Here is a 19,328-nt window from a genome sequence, read left to right as displayed (position 1 = left end):
CAGACAAGTTTGTCTTTACCTCACTACAACATTATTGATAGTGTTATACATTCCATATATAAACAATGTTTTTTTTTCTAATCTCTTTACACAGCTGTGATGATCAACTGATTATTATCATCAGTAATATTTCTTTAGCAGTAGCAAGGTCCTCATTCACTGAATTGACTGCACTGAGATCAAAATCCCCCAGATAGTAAATGTGGACACAATTAGGTATTTAAAATGGTTTAATCTCCACGTACATAGACAGGAGAGAAAAATGTGGATGATTCTGTGTAAAATGCAATTTATGCAGTTACATGTAATTGACATGTATTTTATGCAATTTGGAAACATGTCTTAAGCTACAGATAGAAATACAGTTGTGAATAGATGCATAAAAACCTGTAGATTCAATGAAATGCTACATTTTTGATTTAATGAAAAGGATAATGAGGAGTTCAAGATCTGATAGCAATCATTTTTCAGCTGTTAATGCTGATTTGACATTAAATGAGTGACCAGTCAGTCAGTCATTACAGACTGACTTGAGTTTGGAGAGAAGCTACTCCATCCCAGGAGTGTCAATAGACAGCTGCAACTGAAAAAACCTCTCTGTCACTGTCAGATGTACAAGAGCAGGAAGTTGATGTTTGTGGGAAGAAGTAACATTTGTTATATAAAACACTCTGTATATCCAACCAGAAGTCCATGGAGGCAAGACTGTTTGTCTCAGGAGTGTTTCTTTCTTCTGTTTCCCCCTACCTATTGCAGGTACATTATTTTAGCAGCAGATGGTACTGTTGTTCCATTTAGCAGGATTGAACTTTGATATATTCAACTGTGCTAAATATACAGAAAGCCCTGATCAGGTGAACCTTGACATCAGTTAAAGGTGTGAAATTTCCACAGATTTTGTAAAGCATCCACACAAATGAAATCATGAAATCATCTATGTAATATTGATTCAGACATTACACCTCTCTGCTTACTTTAAAAGCATCTGTAAGTAGTCAAATTCAGGGAAGAATATCTTCACACTGAAAAGCTGCTAAAAACCAGCACTCCAGGAGCAGAAATGTAACCATGTCATCTGCAGGCAAAACGATCATCACAGGCAATTTTAAGACTGCCCAGTCATACATAATAGCTGCTCCATCCTCCATCCAACCTTTATTATCTGATATCTCCATAGCCATGAATTTTGATGTGATATTCAGATTCTCCTCTAACACTTATCTTATGGATTTTACTAAAGGTTTTGGAGTCTTCCAAGAGGCATATGAGCTGGATTTTGACCATTTGATTCATAACCGTCCCTGAGCTCTCAGCTATAATGAAAGTGCAATCATTCTCCTTTTCTGGGTAATCCACAAACCCAGGTTTTACAGTATTTTGTGTCATCGTGGGTGTGAAATGATACTGCTTGTACAGTTACAGTGTGACAGTGATGTCAGATTCTAATAATTTAGCCTTGTGCTCTCCTGTCTCGCTCTCTTTTCTTTAAGTTTGTGCCATAACGAACACCTACGTCATCTTGTGCTATCATGTGTCAACACCATACACGATTTGTGGTCAACGCGGATTTTATTTTGAAACCAGACACCGGAAGTTGTACACTAATGTTCTGTTGTAATTGACACTTTGGATGATTTTCAACGGCTGTCCATACAGGTGCGCCCAGACATTTGTGCGTAATTTGCGGGCAGCGAGAATTGCGTGTTTCACGCGTGTGAAAGCATAATGTTTGGCGTTAACGGAGAACAATGCGCGGAATGGCATGCGTTCACTTGAACAGAGCGGACCAACAAGCTGGTGGTGTCTGTAGCAGATTCAAGGGAATAAAACGACGGCTTGGTTTTCTGCAATAACACAGGATTACCGGAGCTGCTGGAGGTGGGTTTGGAGGAAGGTTTCAGTTTTAAAGACAAGGGGGAAGTCACAGACACAGATGTGAAAAGGCAGGTGCGTTTCACCTCGTATTTTTTTTTTTTCTTTTGCAATCTGATTTTCGGCCGGAGCCTGTGAAATGCAGCTTCTACCTGACAGATGTGTGGCACCACAACTGCAACCTACAGGTCTGTATCGCCAGAATCAATTTAAGCGTATGTGCAAGCCACAAAAAAAAAAAAAAAAAAAAAAAAAAAAAAACACTGAATACGAACCGTAAGATTTATCAATTTATAGAACGTACAAACAACAGAGACAATGTTCATTCCTTTGTAGTCATTACATCCGATCAGCTTTCTGTGTAAAATGTGTAAGTGATATTCTGTCTGCTTGGATTGTGATAGCATTTGGCTGTTAGTGCACACTGCCCTGTCCCCTCAACACAAATCTGATGACAATCACATTTATTTTGCTGCTGAAACAGCTCACAGGCTCATACACAAGGCTCATATATATATATATTTTCATTGTTGTCACACTTGAGGTAAACACCATTGCCTAGAGGTACAGGCCACCAAAGAGACACAGAACACAGAACTGGTTAGCTTTATGTCATCTCCTTGAAACAGTACCTGACTGTTGAGAAATAACTCATGGGACAAATCACAGCATTTGTTTCCCCCCCCTCCCCCTCTGTTTAGATAGTGTCTCCTGTCTGCCTGCTGCTGATCTGCTGTGGTCGGCTGTGGAACACTGAGACTGCTACAGCTGCAAATCTCATCATTATCATCAACATCTGCCACTTCAAACACGACAAGACACGAGGACAGAGGCTGCTTTTTTTGGCTGATCAAAACGCCAGCAGTCAGAAAAGTACCTGTAGATGATGACTCCAGCAGAGCCTCTCACTTGAAAGCAGCATGAGCTAATTGGGGACTACCAAACTAATTGCTGATTCGAGCTTTTTTCTGTCCAGGGCTGATGAAAATGTTCCAGTGTGTCAGTTGACTGACAGGGTCGCAGTGGTGTTCTAGCCTGGGACATAGCCAGCAGCTGAAGTGCAGACACCACGGAGGAGATGGCTCGTCCGGGATCAGGGTTGCTGGTGCCCGTCAATGGGCTGGGGTATCCGCCTCAGAACCTGGCCAGGGTGGTGGTCTGGGAGTGGTTGAACGAACACGGGCGCTGGAGGCCCTACAGTGCAGCGGTTTGCCACCATATTGAGAACGTACTGAAGGGGGATGCCCGAGGTACTGTTGTTCTGGGGCAGGTGGATGCCCAGCTCTCTCCTTACATCATCGACCTGCAGTCCATGCACCAGTTTCGACAAGACACAGGTAAGAGACGTGACAGGTTCCTGTCTATGTACTCAAATGACTCAGATAAAGGTGTCAGGGAAAGAACAGGTAATGCAGATGTAAACACAACAGTCATCACTATACTGTGCGGATGTTTTCCTGCTGTTCTAATGTCTGAATATGTAAATGACTTAATGACATGCAACTGACATCACCACAGATGATGTCACATTCACACATTGGGACTGATTAAAACAGAGCCTGCCTTGATGTGGTTGCTACACAAATCTTATGTAACTTTCAAGGGGAACAAATGAGAGTCCTGAATGTCCCGTCTGCTCTGGGACTCATGTAAGGCAGATGAGCCACAGGTTGAGCTGAGAGGCGTTGAAACAACAACAGGACACAAAGCGCCCCTGATGACAAAAGTGCAGCGATAATTCATCCATCCAGGAGTGTCTTTATGCAGCTGCTGGAATGCCACGACCTTGCCAAAGGTCACCGTGTTCGAGGGTCTGTGCATCCATCAGGCAAATAAGTGCTTTCGGTGCGACGCTCCTCACTCTTCTCAGCCTGTTGTGTTCATCAAATGTGCTGTTGTTCAGTTGTGAAAATGAATATCACAATAGTGGCTGGTGATTAAGTTACTGTTAACAAGTACTGTGTAAGAGAAGAGTAACTTGTAGTTTCTGCCACATTTCCTTAATTTATGACATTTTGCTCCAGAGGATGGAAAGAATATACAGTATGTGGGATAATCAAGTCATTACATTAGACATATGATGAATTGGCCACAATATCCAAAGTGTAAATGATTCAGAATAAAAAGTTTCAGTTTTATTTCTGTTCTGTGGCAGAGCCCAGCACTAACATTTCCATGACTGGGGAACTGATTCATAACACGCTAACTGTAAATGCTCTTGTAAGAAAGTCCCACCACACAGTACGTGTTACTTTTTCATTTAATCCACCCAACACAGCCTTTGTTTGGTTGACTGTAAGTCTCTCTGATGGCTGCTACCAGATGTTTTCACTGTACTCCACTAAGACTTAGCACACTCTCTGTTTGTCTCAGCCTGTGTGAGGATTCACCTTCCTGCTGTCCCAGTGTTTGAAGCGAAGATATGGGGGAGGTTTTAGACATCTGTTCAGAGCAGCTTTGGACAAATCTCAGCTCTCTGAATTATTTTTAACGTCTGATTCAGCTACGTATCACTGTGTTCAAGTCAGTTATAGCAAAAGCTGCTGCTTGTGACTGTTTTAGATGCTGTAGGGACAAGTCAGGTCCACAATAAATAAAACAATGTTTAACCACGATGCTGATGAGGTGAAGCATGAAGAGTGAAACTCTCACTTTAAGTCATTCTTTGAAGGTGTTATGTAACATTAGTGCATCAGGGAGATATGCACGAGATATACAGAAGGTGACCTCACTGTGCATGGATCTGCATTATGTCACCTTCTATTAATGTACAATGATTCATTTGCATTAATACAAATTTATGGATTTAGTTGGGTGTGTTATTCAGAGCAGCTCAAATTTGTAAAGGTCCTTGGAGTTACTGTCTAATAACTTTATTATTATGGAAGAAATGTGATGAAATGTTTCTTCAAACAGGAAAAAAAAACCCACAGCTGTAATAAGCAGTTGTCATTGTGTAGGTGCTTTCTTGTTAAATTGCATGTGTTTTTATAAAAACCCATTTACAGATGGGCGTTGGAAACTACCTCGAACTGTAAAATTTTGTGGCTTGTGGCACTGGTCGAAGTGGTGTACTCGCCCCTTTTAAAAATAAATATGAACATTAATAGAAAAATAACAGCCTGCTGTGACATCACATATGATGCAGCTGTTGTTACACTGATGCTGTAATACAGATTTTAGGTAAGGGCTACACAAAGAAATCACGAGCTTGGTAATGGCTATTGAAGGCATGATAGAGGCATACAGGAAAGATGAACAGTAATTAAAAAATTAAAAGAGCACTTGATGTGTTGACTATATTGTATATACAGCAGCATATTGCACCAGCATTTTTATTGTTAGAAAATGTTATTCTTTAATGTTTGAAATAGTGAGTAAGGGCACGGCAGTGTTTCTACATGACTGTCAGGTGGTTTGTAGTATAAGTAGCTGCCTGGTTGGATTTCTGCTCTTCTTGTTGGTGTTTTCCCGTCTGATAGAACATAACACAGAGCAGCACATGTGTCTAGGGTTGACTGGCTGCGAGACGAGCCACAGAGCTGTTTGTCAGCCATTACCACAACGCTGGGGTCGGGCCTGACGTTTATCGCTCCTCATTGTGCCGTTCGGCGCATTACCTTCCCTCTCGGCTGGGATAAACCTGTCACAGCGGGGCCTGACGGACAGCAGTAGCCCAGACACCTTTGCTTCTTCCCCTCCCTCCTGCTCTTTCCTCATCCTCTGCACACTCCACTCCTGTCCCCAACTATGGGCAAACCTCTGCCGGGCCACAGCCATCGATCCGAGCTCCCATGAGGCCCTACTGGCTTCCAGGCTGTTGCGATGTTGTTGCACAAGCGGCCTCAGTGAGCTTGTTTAAATGTGGACTGTGATGCATCTGTTTCACATTGGTTGTTTGTTATATTCGTAGCACTGCAGGTCACCCACAGCCATTTGCTCTGCTGCAGGCTTATGGAACGTCCCTGTGGGGAAACCCCATTTTGTTGTGGAGCCAGTGATCACGTCCTCTGAGGCTCTTTTTTGGCAAGAGCTGGAAAGAGAGTTGAGCGTGCTCGCTGTCCCCTGTGTGTATGTCCTTGTGTTTGTACACGTGTGCGCGTTGGCTGACGTGTGTGTGTGTGATGGTGCGCTCCGTCAGCGGTGGCAGCTGTGGTGTTTGTGTCCTCTCCCTACGGGCTGTGTAGGGGTGCCCTGCTCTCCTGTGGGTTTGGGAGGAGCTCCTGTGGGTGGGAACTAGCCAGAGTTACTCCAACTAATGAGACAGCAGCTATAGTTTATCTCCATGGCTCCCTCTAATCAGAGCATCATGACGACAACGCACGCACCACGGACTATGCGGCAGGGCCCCTCTCTGTGGAGAGCAGCCTAAACACATCTGTATTTAGTTGGCATTCAAAAACACAGTGCATGGGGTTCATCTTAATGCAGCTACTAGTGGAGAACACCAGTCTGAGGTGAAATCCTGAACCCTATGTATATACAGTATGAGTGAAGGCTTAGAGGCTTATATATAGTGTGGATGAATATCTGGCTGAAGGCAGGGATAGGATTGGCTCCTGGCCAAGGAGAATCGATCCGATCTCCTCCCCAGAGGGGTGTTTGAACCTCTAAACACTGCTGTGGACTGATCCCCTTTCACTACACCCACTCCCATAGCAAAACACATGGGCTTATCTGCCATTTCCATCATATACCAACACTTGTGGCCTGTCTGATGGATTTCACACTGCAGCTATTGCTTATGCTCTCTGCCTTTTAAGCATTTATTCCTCTATATTTTCTCTGATGATGAAGAGGTGGCACAAAACAGAGAGACCAGTTAGTCTCCTTTCATGAGAGATAGCTATTGAGATTCTGTTTGTTACTGTTGTGGCAATATAGTCATACTACTGCAAGAGAAGTGTATTTTAAAGCAAATGAACAGTAAAAAGGTGAAACAACACAACATGTAAATATAACATATAAAACATTGGTTAGACAGTGCAACACAATAACATCTTCAGCCACAGCAAATGAGTCTTAGCTTGACTTTATTTTGGCTAAAAACATTTTGCCTTTAAAGCTAAAATTGAATTAGTATTAATTTAGCAAAGTTTGTTTTTTGTTGGTGTAAACAACAGACAGAAAAAATCAGCGACTAAGAAAATGCTATAAGCAGAATAAATGTTGGACTTACATTCAGCAGGTGGACGCAAACAAAGCTCCAAATCACAGCGTAACCTAAAAGATGAATATGTCCATGTGTCCAGGGAAATCAGTTGTTACAGGTTTAAATCAATTAAATCAGGTTGATAGTAATTGCTATGTGATTGTTTAAAAAAAGATGGGGAAATGCCTTTTGTATCATAGGCTACATAGTTCCTATACAGGGCTGTGATGTGCTCCACTCAGTAGCGTGCTATCTGCCCGCAGATGTCAGTCACACCCACCCAGACTTGAGGCTTTTTTCACAAATATGTCCAAACAATGTTTCATTCTCATTTGAAAAATAAGAAGAATATAAGCACAACTTCTGCTCTAGCATTACAAGTTATACTTGTATGTGCAAAATTGGGGATAATTTAAATTCCTGTTCAACTTTAAAATCAAAGAGACAGCACGTAGTGTGCAATTAACGTCTGCATCTGTGCCTCGTGTGTTTTCTGCAGTTGTTAGGACCATTACAGTTGCTCGATGCTCCCTGTTGTGAGATGGCCCATGTGTGACTGCAGAGATAACCCCTATCAGCGGCTGCTGGCTGCTGTGTTGCCAGAGCGAGGCTTTGTTTGTTTTGGTTCCACAGGCGTGAGAACCTCCTCTCCTCTGGCCTGTGTCCCTCGGCTGAATGCCCTCTCTGACTAATTATGGCCAGACGACAAAGAGGAAGATGGTGATGTTCTCATGTCTGTTTTATGTTGAAGCTGACAAACAACAGTCTCTGTGGTTGTGGCCTGGATATGCGCCGGTACACTTGCTGAGCGTATATAATGCTGCAGATTGTTGAAGAGGGAAATGCTTTGAGTTGTTTTTTCTTTAATGTAGTTTAGTGTGTAGTAAGTGCGTGTGGGAACTGTTTTGGTGGTCTGTGGGAGGAACCTGTAAAAAGGATTCCCGCTATGTACGTGCAAAAGGTCATGTACTGTATGCATCAGCTCTGACTGTGAAATCCCACTTGCGTCAGAAGGAAACAGAGTGAGCAAAGAGTATAAACTGTATATTTAGAATAAGAAAGTCAAGAAACAAGCAGAAGTAGAAATGAGACAGAAACAGGCACATTCCAGTGCTACATTAGTGTGTGTGCTTTTATATTTGAATGTGTCTACAAGTGGAGCACATGTGCACACATCAGCAGCACTGTGTTGCTGACAGGTGTTGTTCTATAGGACTGACAATTTCACAGAGGGGCTGCATGAAGCTCTGCAGAGTGAGCTGCAAGTCACATCCTGACCACATCCTCCATCATGTGGACTGGAGATAAACAGACATGGCATAATGACCAGATTCTTCTTCTCTCAAAGCTTTTTGTAATTTACGTAGTTAAGTCAGTGAAGGTTTTTAGCAGAATCAAAATGGTGTTTCGCCAAGGCGGTGCTAAGGTGTCACTGCACTCAGAGGTCCATTATAGCCCCAACCAGCTGGCTGAATTCCGCTTGGATGTCTGCAGGAAAAGGGACTGGAGTGGAGCTGTTGGAGGGGAGAGGAAGGGATGGTGACATAGGAGGGGGGTGGCGACAGAGGTGAGGAGAAAAGAGGAACAGAAAGAGAGGTGGAACGTTTTCCTGATGGAAAGTGACAGTCAGGGTGGAGAGAGGGATAATAACACTGGAAAGACCCTCTGCTGTGCACATTCCCCTGCTCTCTCACTCTCACACAAATACTGTACAGCTTTTATCTCATTGCTGTAAAGTCTCCCATCCAGGGCCTCAACATGTGATGGTTTTAATCATGAATTAATCAGGCCATATTTTGGTCAATTATCTGACTAAATGTTTTGTTTACAGAATGTAACAAACAGACGCAGATGTCTGTCACAAGCTACCAGTGCCCAATGTCATTTGTATGGTCTGACCAGCAGCCAACACAAGAAACAATACAGAGTCTTAGTTTATACTGACATGAAATGGAGAAATCAAGCATTAGTGAAGATGTGAAACACATTTTACTACTATTATTCGATCTCAAAATACAACTCAAAATGTATCAAGCTAAAAACCAAGTAGCAGCAAAATAACACATTATTTAACATTTTTAGAGCTGCAACTAATAGATATTTTCATTATTGTTTAACCTTTTGTTTATTTTTCAAATCAGAAAATAGTCAAAAATGTCCTCTACAAATTTCCAGAGCCTTTGTTGACATCCTCACATTACCTCTTTTGTCCGAGCAGCAGTCCAAAACCCAAAAATATTCAAGTTACAATGAGCAAATATTTGGGAATTAGTTTTCTGTCCATTAATAAATCGAATAATACTTTCTAAATACTATTCATACTTTAGTTTCATCCTTTTAAAGCATCAGTCAGGCTGCTGCTCCCTCAAAGAGCGACCTTGTTTCCAGGGTCGCTGTGCTTTGGTCTGCTCTGTCCACATCCTTATTACGTTAGAGTGATGAGCAGGCTGTGCAGCTTCTGGCAGCCTCTGGCATTGGTAGCAGAAGCATCTCTCCACATCTCCTTTTAACTTCTAATCCAGCGAGTCACCACTTTTAACTTCTAAAGTGGATATCTTACTCTTTCATCAAGGAAGCAACTTTAAAATCTGCTCTCTGCACCGCTTTGCTTAAGACCAGTCAGTCAGATCGGAGGCTGACGTCCGGCCTCAGCCAAACAGCCTGACGCTGCTAGAAGGGGAATGAGCATTGTTTAGGTAAACTGTCCTCCATGTCCTGCTTACATTACACAGGTTTCTCATATTGAAATCTGCCTAACTATCTACGATGTTGAGCCATTGTCTTTACGTATCCTCACTCTCATCTTGTGTCTTTTTGTTGCAAAGAAATCAGATGTTTTCATTCATAATAATGTCCCTGACTTTAAAATCAAGAGAGCTGTTATAAATAAAGGGAAAATGTAAAATATCTCTCTACATAGCTTCATAGGGCACTGGCTCTTCAGGATACAAACCAGATGTTAGCTAGCTGTCATGTTGCAAAGGGATAGATGGTTCCTGTTGTAGCAAATGGAGTATCTTTGATCTACAGGAGTGTGTGGTCTAACATTTACTGAGAAGATCTTTTGACTGAGACCAGAGCTGCGCTGACGCAACCCAAGCTGCCAGCGGTTGCAGTGAGACAGGCTCAGAGCTCCCTTGATCAGTTTCACTGAACACAGAAACACAGCGCAACACATACTTTGTGTTTTGGTCTCAGAGTTTTCACTCATTTCACAGAAAAAAAAGGCAGGCTTACCCCACTTTAGCGCAGAGGAGGAATGACGGATCGCTAAAGCCCAAAACTGGGGTGGCTTTCTCAAAAGCACCTTAGTGGTAAGACAGTCGACGTTGTTCCAGTTTAAGCTACTGTAATGGGCAGAAAAGATCTTCCTAAAGTTTGAACACACAGGGAGGAGTCATGTCTCCATGATGAGCCCTTTACTCAAACACTTACTGCTGCAATCCTGTTAAATATCTCTACATTACATTTAGTTTTTTTAGGCCGGAGGCATTATGTTGTTTTTTCACCCAGCACATTCTCGTGAACACGATATCTCAGTAAAATTTCTTCAAATGTGGACTTGGACAAAGATGGACAGAGGAAGCTTGTGTTCAAAGGTCAAGGTCACTGTGACCTCACAAAACACATTTTTGACCTCTTGAATGTGATGTTTCAAGACCACCTTGAGGGAGTTTCTTCATTTTTTGCACATGTGTTCATTTGGACACAAAAATGAACTGATTAGATTTTGGTGGTCAAAGGTCAAGGTCACGGTGACCTCACATCCTTGTGAACACAATATATCAGGAACGTGTGGAGGATTTTTTTTGAAGCAGAAATGCCCAGAATTCACTGGTTCCAGCTTCTCAGATGTGAATGATAATGTCATAATTTTTTATCAGTAAACTCAACATGTTTGGGATTTTGATGATCACTTCAGCATCAGGGAATAATGGTGGACATTTATCACTATTACCTGACATTGTATTGATCAAACAATCAATCAATTATTAAACAAAATGATTGTCAGACTTATTGATAATGGAAGGAATCACTGGTTGCAGCCGTATAGTACTTCAGGACAAATTTGCAGCCAAAGAAATTATGTAGAGGCAAATAATATGGAGCAAACCTGGAGCTTTTGTGGCCCCTGGGGGCACAGGTGTTGTTTGTTCTCAAGTTTTTACATAGAGCAGCCTGCGTTGTGAATGTGTAGTCACAGGTTGTCCAGACTGATGAAAACAAGCGGAGGAATTACTGCTACCAGGCATGAGACGAGCACACACATATATGTAACATGCTCACATTCCCTCACACTCCCACATTTCACTCATGCAAAAACAATTTTCATTGTGTATACCCGGCACACTCAGCTGAATATCAATGTAAGTCTCAGTTTCACCCTCTTCTCCTCTCCTGCTCTCTCCGTCCTGTGACCGGTCAGCATGAGGAACATCCTGCACTAGCCTGTGAGGTGAATAATATTTGCCAGGTGCTCATGGCAGGGACCCCGTCCAACCTCCACCGTTGCTCATCAAAGGTGCAGCTCACACACCATCGCTTTTTCAGACGTTTCATTATTAATGAGAGCTTACAAACTTCCTCAGGATTTATATCACCAGAGCTTCAAGGTGAATTTTTATCAGACTTAAAAGGCGATGGCTTCTAGTACTTTGCTCCATCCGTTTGCATGGGTGCATTCAGTCGGAGAGACATTTGTCAATACGAGAGGGAATGAAAGTCACTACAATGTCTTACAGGATGAAATGATAATTTACTGCTTCACATAGTAGTCTGAGCTTGTGAATAAGAAAGGTTCCACACTCTGATACACTTTCTATACCTGGAGCACAATTATATTCCAGAAAAAAATGGGAGGGGGGGAGAACAGAAAAAGAAATAGGCAATATAGGAGACTACATTAACTGAAGGACGTAATACAATCTTTTTGCGAATAAGCAGAAAAAAACAATAAAATCTGATGTAAAAGTGATGGATGTGGCACTCCAAGTTGTCATCTTTTTCTTCCTCCTTCAGATTATGATCCAAATAAAGTGAGAGTGCAGAGAATTATTGTGTCATTAATTTAGTATAAATAATTGTTTTCAGTAATGTGTGGCAGTACTTACTTTGTCTCAGTTTTACTTCCAGCCATTGTTTTATAAAGACAGTCCAAGATCACAGCAGGAAGAACTGTGATTAGCTCCATGAAGCCAAGATACATCCAGATGCACTTTGTTATTTGCAGGTTTCCAACTGACAGCCTGTGCTACACCTCACTGAAAGCTTGAAAACTAATGGGGTTGAGTATCAAGCTAAAAAAAAAAAAAAAAAAAAAAAAAGTTGACTGTTTATGTCTCCACCACAGTCTGTGGTCAACAATTGCTAGTTTGTGTGTCTCTTTGCTTTGTCTCATAGCTTAGCTGCTGTCATTTGAGAGACAGTGCAGGAGACTGGACGTAGCAGGTTGACAGTCACATCAGATGAAGACAACAGAACACAGGATTTTCACACAGGGACCTGCTGTTTGTTTGCCATGTAATACTGAGTCAGTGTTGTTTCTGTTTCTGTTTGTCCATGACTGTTCCACAACCTTAACCCCGTGTTTATTATTGTTACCATGACAAAGAAGGTCTGGTACACCTGCCACCGGTACGCTCTTATGTGTCGTATCTGAGGGTAGGAACAAGCGACCTTAGGTTGGAGGACTTGTCGGCTCCTACACATCCATGCTGAATTTAGACTGAAGGTGAGCACAGAGAAACTTTCCCCTTTCAGCAGATTCAGCAGCATCAAACTCTGCACATACATCATTCTGCACATGCAAGTGAAGTAACAATATGCAAAACACATTTGTGTGAAAGGGGACTTTAAAGTGATTCGCGAGCTTGTAAGTGTCAAATTGTCACCCATGCTAGCTTGAAATGTGGCTGTTAGTTTTGTAGTTTTGTCTTGTGGTCAGTTTGAATTTATGCCAGTTACAGTGGATTCCAAGAAGCAGAGCATAAACTGAAACTTCTCAAACCACTCCTGCTGCATAATCTGTTTGTCTGTTGTCCAGTGGTATGGTCAGCATAATCCAAACAGTCAAACTTTTGCCAAAATTACAGCTAAATACACTGACTCCAGCTGAGCCTCAGGGCTTTGAGGTGGGTTATAACGCAACAGAAAAGCAACAGATTTTGGGTAATGTGTATCACTTTAAGCCCCATAATCCCATCCTTCCCACCCCCTATGAGTGCAACATAAATTTCAAAGTTGACCCTGATCTGTTGTAGACTTATTAAGCCTTTCCAGAAATTCATAAATGATTTATTCATCATAGTTCCATATAAATTATGTACGTTTCTTGCAGCTATTAAAGCCTGGAGAGCATGAAGTCATCTGCTTGATGTGATACTACACTGTACACAGTCTTTCATTGTGATGCGATATCAGTGGTGCAGCAGTAGGGGTCTACCTACAATACACAGCCATAACAACATAACATCATTAATATTTCAGCAACTTCCTGGTCCTCCTCCTACAACAGAACTTATGGCTTCTGAAAAGTGGATTGGTGAAATGAGTTCCTCTAAGGGCTTTGACCCACCAAAGTCAACGTACCACTGTTACACCTCTGTGGGCTTTGTGACCTGTGTTCAGGCTTTAAGCTCAATAGGAGCTTTTTGTGATCCAACAGCAACTTTGCAGCGAGGACATGGCCCCGATTTTATTCCAGCTTCTGACATTTAGCCTCGACAAGCATGAGCTGGTTCCCAGAATATCCTCTGTTCCTGTTAATAGACTTAACAGACAAATTTAGGAAAAGTGTACGCAATACAAATATGGCAGTAAAAAATAATTGAGACATTAAGATGAGCTATTAATGCTAAAAAAAAAAAAAAAAAAAAGAAGTCTGCATTCGTTTTGAGGTGTGAACACAGAGGAGATGTGATTACACTTGTGATTCAGCAGGGAAAAGGTCCGGGCCTAATAATAAAAACTCCTTGGGAAAGTAGAACATACTTAAGGTGAAGTGTTTGGTAAATCCTTCACAGTGCACGGTGGATTAAACACTCATCTCCCCGCAGGGTGGTCTCATGCCCTCTGACCTCTCTCACACTATGTCCATTTTACTGCTGATCAGAGCTGACCAGTGTAGTCTGGCACACTGACAATTTGCTTTAATGTAGCCAGACGTTTCCTCTGATAAGACCTGACTGCATCTGACAGCCGTGAAGTGGGTTATAAAACCCTGTCTCAGCAAACTCATTTACTGCATGCTGTTCATCTCAATGAGTCAGACTCCCTTTATTTGTCAGATGTAATATTCTGAGCAGTTTTTTGCCTCCTGGTGCCCTTTGAGAATAGCCTTGATGGCACAATAAGAGATGATGTGGTGATCATGTAGAAAACTTCCTCTTTCTAGAGTTTGACCCTGCGCCGCGCTTTGTTTCTTAACGTCAGATTGCGTTCAGTGACTGTGCAATATACATACACCGCTCAGGCTGCTATTAATTTTTGATCCAGTCATGTCGCAGTTAGTGTTGCATGTACAGTGTGTGGCAAAGGTCGTCTGATGGAGAGCCGCGTGAGCTATTCCTCAAAGTCTCCCCTGACGTGGTACGGCCATCAATCAGCTTTCTGCTGAGCGTGCGAAATGGCTTTACTGATGTACAGTCTGCAGTAGCGGTGTGACGGCTGACATGAAATATCGTGTTGTCACAGATAAATACTGCACCATGTTGGAGTGTGGGAACCGTGTGTGTGTGTGTGTGTGTGTGTGTGTGTGTGTGTGTGTATCAGTCACTTTCTCCTGCTGAGTAGAAGGAGGAACAATGCGGTTTCGTCTGATGCAAGGTCAGCTGTAGGGCTAAGTGATAATTCTGTCTGGAATCATTTGCACACCTCACAGTATTATACTGATATCATATTAATGTCACAATGCAATATACTGAACTCTAGTGATGTACTATATATGCAGTTATCACATAGAAAGTAATCAAACTTACCAAGTCAATGGTCTGTGTTCCACTGTCTGGGGTGGAATTATATGAGACAAACCTTTCATACTGTATGTGCAAAACAAAATCTTGCAATAATTGTTTTGTCAGTTTTTAATCACAGCTTACTAAGAATTAGAAATTGGTAGATGACATTCTAAGATTATATTATAATGATATGATAGCAAACTACATCAAACTAAACAATGCGACACCATGAAGGAAAACAAAGTATAAAAATACTGCAAAATGTACTTACTGTATTATTATTAGGCTCAGCTTTACTTTGTGTTTAGTGCTATTTAACAACTGTTAGCATGCTAACATACTATACTATGATGGTGGACATACATCCATGGGTAAACATTATACCTACCCCACATCATTATGTTAGCCATGTGCTTGTATGACTCATATTCTTCTGTAGCTTACTGCGATGTACAATACAAATTTAATACAAAACCTTTTTAAGTGGATCTACCCCATCTTTAATAATGCTTAAATGTGATAGTTTATGTTTTTTTTTTAGCATTTTTATGCAAATTATGTTTAAAATAAAATTTATAAGAAATGATGCAATATACAGTTCACAGACATTGCACTGCAGATTTTTTTTTTTTTTTTTTTTTCATTTAGTGTTTTAATATGTTGTGCAGTATTTCTTGGTAGCACTGTGCACAAGTTGGACTGATGCCAAAATAAAAGAGCTCAGTAGCACACAGGCATAAGAAGTCATCAGTTGACAGCTGTCAGGGATGGGAAGAAAAGCAGTGATAAAATAATAAGCCTCTGTAGTGCACAGGGGATAAGCAGGCAAAAATCCCAGAAAATTAGCGAGTGTCATACCTAAGAAGGAAACCTTGAAATGTTGTCAAAAGCTGCATTGATCAAACAAGCTGTCTTCTGTTTTCAGTTTTGTCAGTCTGTAAACCAGATCTGCTGTCTTTACTGGAAAAGTTAACATAGCAGGATTTCATTTTCCATGTGTGAAAGTGACTCCTGTCTGCTAACGAGAAACCTGTTTTACTGTAACGCTGACACTGCTCTTTGGCTCCTTGGCAGTGCTGGCCAGCATCATGTGAAGCCAAGGCTGCACGTTTTTGTGTGTGAGTGTGTGTGTTGTAACCATGCCTGGAGCTGTGCCTCCTACTCCCTTGCCCTAGTGACGGCACGGCACGGCACTGACACGCTAACGAGCGTCCTGCTGGACGTGATGAGGCTGAAGTGGTGTGAAGTGGAAGGGATTGCGGCTGAAACACACATATACACGCACCCCGCGCTCACCTCTTCAGCATGTACCACTTTGGGTGTTTGCACATCCACAGATACATGCACTCACATATGCATAAACTAATATCTGTGTGCACACAGAATGAGTCAGAGAGCATCCTTGGCAGAGCTGAAGCTCCTCAGCTGAGGATGGTCACGTCATCCAGAGAGTCAGAAGGTTGTCTCAGGGTCTGTTGCTTCACTGCAGTATGGGAGCTGGCAGGTGGACAGGACGATAACTTCATTTTCTCAAGATTTTTTCATCCACTCTGTCTTTTTTTTGTTACCTCAGTAACTGCAAACTCTGCACAAGTGTACGGTAACTGGCCAGCTCCCCGGGCAGGGGTGTGGGAGAGTTGAAGGGGCTGAGGATGAGGACGGCTGCAGTGGGAGTTCAGCCACTTTTCCTCACCACTTTGTCTTGCTGGCAGCAAAACTGTATTAGTGGGACGGGTTTTTACCGCAGTGTTCACTTTCTAAGCTTGGGCAGAAGTGAGACATCCTCTTTTTTTATTGTTCTTTGGCAGAAAATCTCCACTCATCACATGCCTCCTTCAGCATCGACTCCCTTCCTTCTCACACACTCACATAGCATTTCCTCTCCTTTTTCTCCCTCCTCCCCTTTGTCTGGCCCTTCTCCATCCCCCAGTCTCCTCCCTCAATCTTCATTCTCCTCCCTCTCCTCCCACCTTTCCTCAATCCCTGCCATTCTCCCTTCCTCTTCATCTTCCCCTCCTCCCTTTTGTCCTTTGCTCTACCCATCTGCCTTCTTTCCCCCTTTTCAATCTTCTTTCTTCCTCTCCACCGTTCCCTTATTTTCCTATTCTCTCTTCCTTCTCCTTCCTTTCCTCTCTCCTCCATCAGTTTCCCCCTCCTCCTCCCACTGCCTCCCAACCAGTGGCTGCTCCTCCGCTTTTGTTCATCCATCACGTTTGCCTACAATGAGACAAGGACGCTTAGGGGAATCCAAGTCGCTATTCACTACTGTAGCTCATTATAAAGAACTGCATTCTGGGAAAACGAAAGTGTCATCTCAGTATAGAAAATCAGCTTTAATGTGTGATTTTGTGAGCGAGGAGCAGGGAAGCTGTGATACTGTAACATATAATGCTGTTAAACCAGCTTAATGCCAGACTGTCATCCTCATTATTATGGTCTCTGATCTGTGGGTTTTTGTTAATGAGCAGATAATGCTCTCACAGATATTTCAGACTTTGATGTACAGGTATGACAACACCTTTTCGGCAGGAGAGTTTTTACATCTAAAGCCTCAGTGGTACGCACATTCAAACGAAAAAACTTCACTTTTTATGATACTCATACAGTATCCGATTTGAGCCAGATGTTTTCTTTCAGTCTGGGATGCATTTTTAACTGCTCGGCAGTATTCTGTCTCTTCATCATCTCTAATAGCCAGCTTGGGTTTATTGTTTGTGAAGGCCTTTTTTGGGAGATGAAAGTGTTTTTTTTTTTTTTTTTCAAACTGTGCTCTGGGGTTTATGTGAAAACATCAAACACGCTTCAATTATTTTATTTCCCCCATACTGTAGAATTTATTAGCATACTTATCATGTGTTCACTATTCATATGTAGGATATTATGAAGGCTGTATGATGTTAATTCATGGTCTGTGCCTGCACGGATGTTGTGCTGCTTACGGCTGTGTGGGTCTTTTGTCTGAATAAAAGTTGATTAACTGTTAAAATGAAATGAAGAATAACCTCCACTGACTGAGAAAAGACACTTTGCACACAAGTGTCTTTTCTCTTGTTCTGACAGGAGGACTGACATTAATGCTTTTTATTCTTTATTCATGTGTGTTATTGAAATTGAGAGGGAGGTGCAATCAAGTTGGCTTTGCAATATTAAGAAATTCTTCAATGAGACTTAGCAGGAATTTAGACTGAAAACAGCTCTGTGTTAACACAGCGTAGGGTGTTGCCTTTGGTGTGTTGTTTAAGGCACCAGTGAGACGATGAAATCTAATCCAGGAAGTCAATTTTGAGTACCAGATTTAATGCATTTAAAGGTTTATCAAATACCAAAACATGCTACTAAAAGACAGGATTTTACAATTTTAGCATGCTATCATGCTGATATTTAGCATGACCATGCTCAACATCTTAGTTTAGCTTTCAAGCATGCTAACATTTGTTAATTAGCTTTGAACACATAGTATAGTTTAGGGTGATGGGAACGTTAATAGTTTTGCAGGGATTTACACATAAAGCAAAGTGGAGGACAAATTAAAAGTCTGACCTGATAATGAGTTAGGGAACCACCAAAATTATTACAGTTCATTCTGAGGTAGTAACAATGTCTGCCAGTGTGAGGAGGTTTAGATATTTCACTGGATAAGTGAAAACTTTAATCTACTGGTGACGATAGAAGCAACAGAACTCCTCACCAAAGTCTGGGACTGATCTTTCAATCACAACAAATGTCATCACCAAAGTCATGATCAGTTTCATGGCAGTCTATCAGAGCTCTACCAATATTAGCTAAATGCAATTGCAGTACAGAATGCCAGACTAGGTTTGATGATCAATACAAGGACTGAGGACTTGTTGTAGGATTTTATCCCCCGTAACTTGCATTAAAAGTGCAGTAGTAATGGCCAGAATGAAGAGGAGGAATGACACCAAACATGCCTCTTTAAATGCATCTATTACATAGATAGCTTGTCATCTATTTGTAAGGTTTACTACATAGTGTGATGTATATATTTTATCTGTACTCTTTGTCCTTCACCTATCTCATTCACTTCTTCTTAGGTTAGCATTGTTTCCCAGAATCACTTTCAACAGCCCTTCTGAGAAGGTGGGCCTCTTTGCTTTATGTAGCTTTAGAGAGATCAGTAACAATGCAACAATAATATAAAAGGTTTTCTGGTAAAGGAAAAGTGAGAGTTGAGTGAGAACAATGTTGTGGTGTACTTTGCCCTGTTGTTCGAATAACAGAAAACCACTGAAGAGGGAGTTGTGTTGCACACAACAGACAAGCTGAGGCTGCATCTCTGTGGCTAGAGCTGAAGTAGAAATTGACGGTCTTGTATCTGCTGTTATGAA

General features: G+C 41.8%; 1 protein-coding gene across 6 annotated transcripts in view; it reads left to right on the top strand.

Moving 5' to 3' along the window:
- Positions 1 to 1,307: 1,307 nt before the first annotated feature.
- LOC108878309 (E3 ubiquitin-protein ligase DTX1) overlaps positions 1,308 to 19,328 on the top strand; it is a 42,036-nt gene continuing 24,015 nt past the window's right edge. Inside the window, exons 1-3 of one of the 6 annotated variants that reach the window (XM_018668879.2) lie at positions 1,445 to 2,060; positions 2,574 to 2,745; positions 2,849 to 3,209. In XM_018668879.2, the coding sequence (XP_018524395.1) occupies positions 2,951 to 3,209 (259 nt within the window). In that variant the 5' untranslated portion in view covers positions 1,445 to 2,060; positions 2,574 to 2,745; positions 2,849 to 2,950. Of the gene's footprint in view, positions 2,061 to 2,573; positions 3,210 to 19,328 lie in introns of all 6 variants that reach the window. The other 5 variants (XM_051075081.1, XM_051075080.1, XM_051075079.1 and 2 more) reach the window with 5 other exon arrangements.

This window comes from Lates calcarifer, linkage group LG13, assembly GCF_001640805.2.
Source record: "Lates calcarifer isolate ASB-BC8 linkage group LG13, TLL_Latcal_v3, whole genome shotgun sequence".
Taxonomy (NCBI): domain Eukaryota; kingdom Metazoa; phylum Chordata; class Actinopteri; family Centropomidae; genus Lates; species Lates calcarifer.
Note: the sequence above shows the minus strand (reverse complement) of the source record. Positions and strands in the feature narration are given on the sequence as shown.